The sequence below is a fragment of the Homarus americanus genome, unplaced genomic scaffold (assembly GCF_018991925.1).
Source record: "Homarus americanus isolate GMGI-L3 unplaced genomic scaffold, GMGI_Hamer_2.0 scaffold32583, whole genome shotgun sequence".
In the NCBI taxonomy this organism is placed as follows: Eukaryota; Metazoa; Arthropoda; class Malacostraca; order Decapoda; family Nephropidae; genus Homarus; species Homarus americanus.
The window spans coordinates 7,436,891-7,445,816 of NW_024713129.1; the positions used below are offsets into that span (position 1 = coordinate 7,436,891).

General features: G+C 40.7%; 1 protein-coding gene across 1 annotated transcript in view; it reads right to left on the reverse strand.

The window, feature by feature from the left end:
- LOC121866087 overlaps positions 1-3,646 on the reverse strand; it is a gene marked incomplete at its 5' end in the record, with an annotated part of 29,388 nt that extends 25,742 nt beyond the window's left edge. The window contains 2 exons of the mRNA XM_042365684.1: positions 1,582-1,792; positions 3,503-3,646. Coding sequence (XP_042221618.1) covers positions 1,582-1,792; positions 3,503-3,646 — 355 coding nt within the window. The remainder of the gene's footprint in view (positions 1-1,581; positions 1,793-3,502) is intronic.
- Positions 3,647-8,926: the final 5,280 nt, after the last annotated feature.

Sequence of the window (8,926 nt, forward strand, 5' to 3'; positions counted from 1 at the left end):
CATGCACAGGTCACGATGCTGTTCTCTGCACTTTTCCTATATCTGGCAGGCAGCAAAGATCATGTCAGTGGTGCCACGTGATGGTCTAAAGTCACATTGAGATTCTAGGAAGAAGTTTTCTGCCTCAGAAAGAAGTCTGTTTGGGAGGACCCAGGCGATAATCTTGCCAGTTATGGACAGCAGCGAGATCCCGCGGTAATTGCCACAACTTGTGGGATTTACTCCTTTTCCCATATATTTTCCAGGAGAGAGTGGAGACGGCTGGTAAGCAGAAGTCTTCCTGCATTATACACCTCGCCTGGGATTCCATCAGGCCCTGAAGTTTTGTTATTTTGCATCTGTTTGATGGCAGTAGCTACCTCATCCAGGGATGGAGGATAGCTGAGTTGGATGAGCTCTGGATGCTAAGGGACCTGCTGGGTAGTCAGGATATCCACATCAGGGTTTCGGTTGAACAGCGAATGGTAGTGCTCTTTCCAGCGCTGACGGATGCCTTCTTCATCTTTAATTAGGGAGTTAGCATCTGGTGAGCGAAGGGGGAATGTGCCATGAGTGATTGGCCCTTAAAATGGTTTAGTAGAATTGGAAAATTCGCGCATCTTGTGTTGATCTGCAAGTTTTTGCGCTTCATATGCTTTATTTTTAAACACACACTCACACACACACACACACACACACACACACACACACACACACACACACACACGCCAGAAGTGTTTACATGATTGACTATTTATTGAACCTACTTGAGCTTAATTGAACCTAAATTGAAAATGCAGATTGGAAGAGACAGATAGAAAGACAGACAGAAAGAGAAACAGAGGAAAAGAAAGAAACAAACAAAGAAAGAAACAAACCAACAAACAAAATGAGACAGACAGACAGACAGATAGACAGAGAGACAGACAAACAGATAGACGGACAGACCACACCCTCCCTGTTTTCACACCATAAAGTTATTACTGATAAACGTAACGACAGAACCTTCCCATAATGGTCCGGGTCTCAATTTACTTTTACTACAGACGAATGTGAATTATGTGGGTGTACCGCAGACCAGAGCAACAAGTCTTGTATACCCGAGACTCATACCCGAGACTCATACCCGAGACTCATACCCGAGACTCATACTCGAGGCTAATTTGATTACATTACACATGTGCAGGAAGCCATAACGTGGACACTAAATGCAAACTTATTCAACCTTACCTAACCTAACCTTATCTAACCTAACTTGATTTAACCTAACTTTATCTAGCGTAAACCTATCTAACTTATTAACCGAACTTATTTTAGACTAGCATAACATAACCTAACCTAATCAAAACCTGACTTTACCTAACTTGACCCAAATTAATCTGTGTCACTCAGTTTCACTCCCGTCACTCTTCTCCTTCTCTCCAAGGCTCCATCTACCGTCACTCAAAGTCACTCCTTCCTTCCCCTACATCCCTTTTCCCTTTAACGTCATTCTTCCTATTTTCCTCCCCTTAGCGTTACTCAGCATCACTTGACGTCACTTCCCTACTCCCACTATATTTTTCTTCTCAATTACTTCCCCCTTCACTCAGCGTCACTCACCAACCACAGTGAGCCAGACGACCTTAGACATGGGCGGGGTGGTAGAGATTTGACACTCGTAGGCCCCGGCGTCTCTGTGTTGGGCGTAGTGGATCTTCAGTAACCAGTCCTCTGACCCGGGCTGGTGGACTGACCTGAATCTGTCGTCACTGGTGTAGGTGAAGCGACCCACCGTCAGCAGATGTAGGTCACGACTCCGCATCCACGAAACCTGTGTGAGAGAGATGCAGGTGTTGTTTACTGTCAGTAGGTGTAGATGATCTATAACACCTGTGTGAGAGAGATACAGGTGTTGTTTACTGTCAGTAGGTGTAGATGATCCACGACACCTGTGTGAGAGAGATACAGGTGTTGTTTACTCTAGCAGGTGTAGATGATCTATAACACACGTGTGAGAGAGAAAGATGCAGTTGTTGTTTACTGTTAGAGGTGTAACTCATCCACGACACCTGTGAGATACACGTGTGTAATCTACTGTCAACAGGTGTTCATCAACCTCTTACATTAAAAGAGGTTCACAAAGTCAGTCCGCACGTTTAAAACTTCAGCGAATCTGTATTTATAGATATAATCCGGACATGACTTTTAAAAGGGGTTTTAGCATCATTACTGCTTTCAACAGGACCGCCATGGTACATATTCATACAGGTTACAGAAGCAGTAAGTTAAACACCGCAGAATAACACAGTGGAGTTTTGTGTTATGTTACGTGTTAATTTGTCGTTTGCTCTTTCTTTCTTTCTTTTTCCCTTTCTTTCTATTTCTTTTATATTTCTCTCCTCTCTATTTCCTTTTCTCCGTCTTTTTCTCTTTCTGTCTTTCTATTTCTCTCCTCTTCTATTTCTTTCCTCTTCATTTATATCTCTTTTTCACTTCTCTTTCTTCAATCTCTTCCTTTCTTATTTGAAATTTAAATATCAATTATATCTGAACCCTGAAATACTTAATTATTACATTCAAAAGCGTACACAGACTTCATAAACCCCGTGTATATGACCGAATCCTCTTAAGAGTCGAACCCTCTTATCAGGTAACACCAGCTGGCGGGATACCAGCACACCAGGTATTTTGTATCATTTAATATACAATGAAAAATTATATATACAGACAGAAAGAGAAACAGAGAGAGAGAGAGAGAGAGAGAGAAGAGAGAAGAGAGAGAGAGAGAGAGAGAGAGAGAGAGAAGTATCAAAATTCCAGTTCAAGACCGTAAAAATACCCGGTACAAAACCTTTAATGCGGTATTATTCAAGACTGTCCTTCAGGTAATAAAATCTTGTGTCAGAAAATCCATTAAATTATTAGTAGTTAAAGTGGAGTGAGTGTGGCACTTAAGATGTGTGGTTATAAGTGGCCAGGGCATTTAAGTAGAGGCTGCAAGTATACAAGAATGGTAATAAATGTATGACATACATGCATACATAGCTATACTACTTATATGTAAAAATAGACCTTAATATACATACATACATACATACATAATGTAGTTAAACTAGCATGCACACACACACACATATACACATAGAACAAATACTTACATACACCCGGAACACAAGGAAATATATATTAATGCAAACACACATACGATTACACATATAAATACACATACACAAAACGTACACATCTGTCAGTACCCACACACCATTAAGTAGACTAATCGGAGTACAGACAAACACAGACACACAGACAGAAAAACAGACATACAGAAAGACAGATACACCTTCTGTCATGTAACTATTGTCATCTTCTCGCCAGACAATAGACAAAGCCAAGATAGACAGAAAGACACGATTACCATCTTTCACCTGACCAAAAGACAGACAAACACCTTTACTGTCTTACCCTCACAGAAACAGACTGACAGACAAACAGACACACTTAACGTCTTGGCCCCATAGACACACACACACACACACATTACCGTCTTGCCTCCAAGGTATTTGATGCGACAGTTAAGCACCGCCGTCTTCCCCAACTGAGCCGTAATATTCTTAGAGTTAGTCTCGTCTATCGAAGGTCCGCTCAAAGGTATGTACTTCCAGGCCACCTCCTCCTGCGTCTCCTCCAGGCTTTGATGATCTCCGCTTCAGTGCCTCCGTCTACTGTAAGGGAGAGAGAGAGGAGAGAGGATGAGAGAGAGAGAGAAAGAGAGAGAAAGAGAGAAAAGAGAGAGTACAAAAAAAGTTAGTGTTGGAGTAAGAAGGAAAGGGGGAGCTGGGGTAGGTGGTGGTGTTAGTGAAAGAGAGAGAGAGAGAGAGAGGCCGGTCAAGGCAGGTCAAGGTCTGTATGAATAATGAAAGACCTCCAGAAACAAGTCTCGACAAGGTTTACTGAATGGCCGTATAAGTGGAGTTAGTAATCATAGAAGATATGTTCTACTCTATAATCCACTGCCTCATTCTACTGAAGAGGAGGGTGGGAGCATAAAGTGAAACCCACATGTTTGCGGGTATGGCGTGTTGTGATTGATCTTTCATAGTCCTCTGTTACGGCATCAGGGTCTATGGCGAGCGTTGATTGGTGATTGTTCATGATGACGGTTGTTGGTGTACTACTTGTGGGTGTCTTATTTAACCTATTGTAACATAATCTAACCTGTTTTAACCGAATTTTACCATACTTAGCCTTCTAACCAAACCTATTATAATCTAACATATCCTAACCCTAACTTGACCAAGCCTAACGTAACGTAACCTAACCTAACCTAACCTTATCCTCAACCAATCAACAGGACGGACACGAACTGAGGTAATGGCATTCAAGAAAGAGCCAATCAGCGCCCGGCAAAGCCCTGGTACGCGTGGTTTGCTTACTCACCCTACAGAGGGACAGGGTGTGTGTGTGTGTGTATATATAGGCAATACAAAAGATATAATAACGATGGGGAGGAAAAGAAGAGAGAAATGATAAAGAAAGAAAGAGAAACGTATAGAAAGAGTGAGTTTGTTCACTGTTAGGTTTGAGATAGAGCCGAGAGAGGGGAGGAGGGGCAGAGAAAGTGCTTTCTTTCTTTCCTTCTCTTGTTCACTTTAAATTTTCTATTCTCCTCTCATTCAAATTCCTCTCTCTCTCTCTCTCTCTCTCTCTCTCTCTCTCTCTCTCTCTCTCTCTCTCTCTCTCTCAAAAGGTTCAAGTTATAACTAAAACCCTATAATATATACACACAGTATTGATGTACTATTTAATCAATGTTACAAGTAAATTATATATTAATAATTTATATATGTACACGTTACTAAGGTAAATACCGTTATTAAGGTGTTAGTAAGATGTTACCGTTTTAGGTGTACAAGGATTTACTGTTACAAAGGTGACACTAAAGTGTTACCGTTACTAAGATGTTACCTGTGGTAATTGGCAGGAGGCAGCAGACAACGGTGGTGGCCAGGTAACTCCTCAACACCTGTAATAAATAGAACACTTTTATTTCTGTATCTATAGTCAAATATACATAAACTTAATACAGTATTTATAGATCATGTTTAACAGATATGTATAGCTGATGTAGTGAGACGATCATGTATACATAATGATCATTTATGTGTGACGTTTTAATAAAGATGTATTAATAAGGTATATTATATGGGATGAAATGTATACAATGCCCATATGTAACTATACATATATGTAATTATGTATAATATATGTATAGATAGAGCAATACATGAACAATTATGGATAAACTTGCTCAATATGTAATAATATTCAATACAAAAGAGTCCGAGTCTCCTTCAGAACGAGTCAGTAGCTAAATGAATGAAATGATGCAGCACCAGCAGTGTTGGGATCCTGAACTACACACCTGTGAAGTATTCTTGGTTATAATGTTCCTTACCTGAGGATGTTATACACATTTCCTCTAACATTCCGTTCTGAATATAAGAACAAACACATAATTCCTCTCTCTCTCTCTCTCTCTCTCTCTCTCCAGGTGAAGATGGCATATTATTTAAGCTCTCAGAAGAATGTCATTCTAATACATATACAAATTATGCCCTTGATCATCATGACAACACAGAAATTTTAATATATTTTACATGCATATCAGCAATATGTGTTACACAAAAGATATGATGTAACAAATTGAAAGGCTCAATAAAAGCTCCTTATGAACGAGATGTAACAAACAAATATTGTAATCTATAGTCAAACAGATGTGACCCAATGACACCTCACCACCCAGCTAAGTCTCCCCGGCGGCTGGACTGTATAGAACTGTTTCACGTCCTATGTTTAATAAAAGATTGGATCACTTGTTTTAATATGAATTTACACATTTTAGTGTGGTGGTGTGACTACCCCACACGAGTTGCAGACGCGGGGCTCGGAGCAGTGCAAACAACTCGTCTCAAACTAGGGAATGAGCGGTTAGCAAACTATAGCAACCCGGTAATACCTGTAGTGAGAGGTGCACCGGGCGGCCAAAACGGAAGACTGGATGATGTCGGTATAATAAATGCCCGGTGGAGTTATGTTCTTTCGGTTTGTGCAGTGTGCAGTGAATAGGACCAACCATAACACCACCAGATGTGTTTTCTAAGTAAGGAAGTGCTTACAAGACCAGGAGGTGAACAGCCGGAGAATGCCTAGAATTCTATAGCTTGAATGTTGTACGTAGTGTCCCATTCTACCTCTATGCTATTAAGCGTCTATTTTTAAGGTTGGCTGCTGCACAAAAGTGACGGGTATGGTATGACAAGAAAATTTAGTTATTTTATAAAGCAGAGTTTGAGTTGAGGCGGAACAACCAGAAAATGTTCCAAGTTGTTATTATTTTCCTATTTTACCAAAGTGTTCCTGTCGTTTAACAACTCAATCAGATACGTCCAGGATGCGTAGTGGATCAGTGGACAAGTTGTCTGTTTAGTTTGGGTGACAGCGGTCGAGCCTAACGAGAGCGCTGGACCTTTATTTACATTTATCATTTGTACGGCGATTCTTCTTTATCTTATGTTAATGTATAGAACTTATTATCAACTTATGTCTTTGTAATATATCAGCGGCAACTGGTGAAACACATCAAGTCCACGATAGATCCTGATATTGCATAATTAATGGAGGCGTTTAACAAGAACCAACCCACACACACACACACACACACACACACACACACACACACACACACACACACACACACACACACACACACACACACACACACACACACACACACGTCATCTCACACTTCCTCACCCATCTGGGGAGGTGGGAATGGTACTGTACTTTAAGCAACATTTTCACCAATAGTCTTTCAGGAATTTAGGCCATTTTGCCCAAATACTCAGGTCCGTAAAATAAAAATAAATATATAAAATCACTAATACTCGACAGTCTTTAATGATGAGTTTTGTGTGTTGACAGTAAACATTAATACTGTTGCAACTATGATGTTTACATGCTCTGTCTGTCTGTCTGTCTGTCTGCCTGTCTGTCTGTCTGTCTGTCTGTCTGCCTGTCTGTCTGTCTGTCTGTCTCTTTATTTGTTTGTTTTTCAGTCTGCTTATTTTATATGTTTGTGTGTCTGTCTTTCTGTTTGTCTTTCTGTTCTTACAAACACCTAGACAGAGAAACACACACCGTATAAACACTCACACCTGTACAAACACACTTACACGTCTACATACACCTCTACATCCACTCACCTACTCAGACACCTACACACTGTGATAGACTGCATAAGACTGTGACAGACTGTAATAGATTGTTGTAGACTTTGGTAAATTACAATAGACTGTGATAGACTATCGTAGACTGGTAGATTACAATAGACTGTGATAGACTATGATAGATTGTGGTAGACTGTAATACTCGTAGACTGTGAAATACTGTAATAGACTGTGGTAAATTATGGTGGACTGTGGTAGTGCTGCTGGTTATATATCACTGAATATACTATGTTCGTTTGTCATAAAAGCAAACACACACACACACACACACACACACACACACACACACACACACACACACACACACACACACACACTACTACTACTACTGTTGTCACTGAATCGAGTATGACGATCATCCAGCTATGATACAATGATATGAGTTATTAGGATGTCACCTAGGTTGGTGATGAGAGGTGAATAAAGAGACCGATACAGGACCCGCAGAGTCGTTCACATTCGCACATGTGGATGGCTGCATCTAGTGAGGGGGGTGGCAGCAGCTTTCCGGCGTTGGCGCTTGTCTGCCTCGGTTTGCAGTCGGGCTATCTCGAAAGTATTGACACCTTATCGTGGTGCTCCTCCAAGCGTTACGACGTGGAGTAATCGTCTCCCAGGTGAGGGGTCGATTTGGCACCTTTTAGGTTTGTCTTAGACTATCCTTATACCTTTTCAATGCCCAGCCAGCGTTACGTTTACTATTCGTTAGGTGACTGTAAAGTAGCTGCTGGCAGTCTACTGTCGTCCATGCAGGTAACATGGCCAGTCCAACGTAGTTGTTCATGGATAATGGTACTCGATGCTCCTACAGTTGGTGTCAGCGAGAATACTGACATTTGTTCTCTTGTCTTCCTACCGAACACGGGGATGGAACGTCGACTACGTTGGAGAAAGTTTTCATGTGCCTTGAAATGTCTCCTGTATGTAACCCATGTCTCACTGCCATATAGCAGGGGGGGAGGACTACTACTCGATATACGTGCAGCTTTGTGGATAATTTCACTTCCTACAGCTGAAGACACGGTTTCGAGTCTGCCAAAGGCTTGAGATGCACATCTGTTCCGATGCTGAATCTCTTCATCGATGTCTGCGGTGGACAGGTGGGATCCGAGATACCGAAAGTAAATATGAAAGAGGGTAGTACCAAAGTTTATGAGAAGATGGATCAGGCATTCACATGTAATGGTTAACACACGAAAGAACGCACAAATTTGGTAGTGCGGCGGATAGATGTCGCTAGTGTTGAGCGCGTCATCTGCAAGTTTACACATTGAATATGACAATCGGAATCCGCACACGAACGCAATAACAAATGAATAATCTTATCAACATGACCAGTAAAGGACATCCGTGCATAATCTGCAAACGGAAAAGGTTACACATCCCGATTTCGTATATCATCGATTCCCCAAAGATAAAGAAAAGTAAATATTGTAAATATATTTAAAATAGACTAAAAATAATATTGATTAGCCCTGTTTATTATCGATGTATAATATGTTGAAAGTTAAACAATTTCCATTCGGAAGATGATAGGGGCAATATTATCCTTATTGTAATTTTAGTAACTGTAAGTAATTCAGGATAAATTTCTTTAGATGTAGTAGATGGCAAATAATACTAGAAGAAAAGGGTATAACTTTAAGAAGATGAAAACATTTGAAGAGCTAAATACAGTA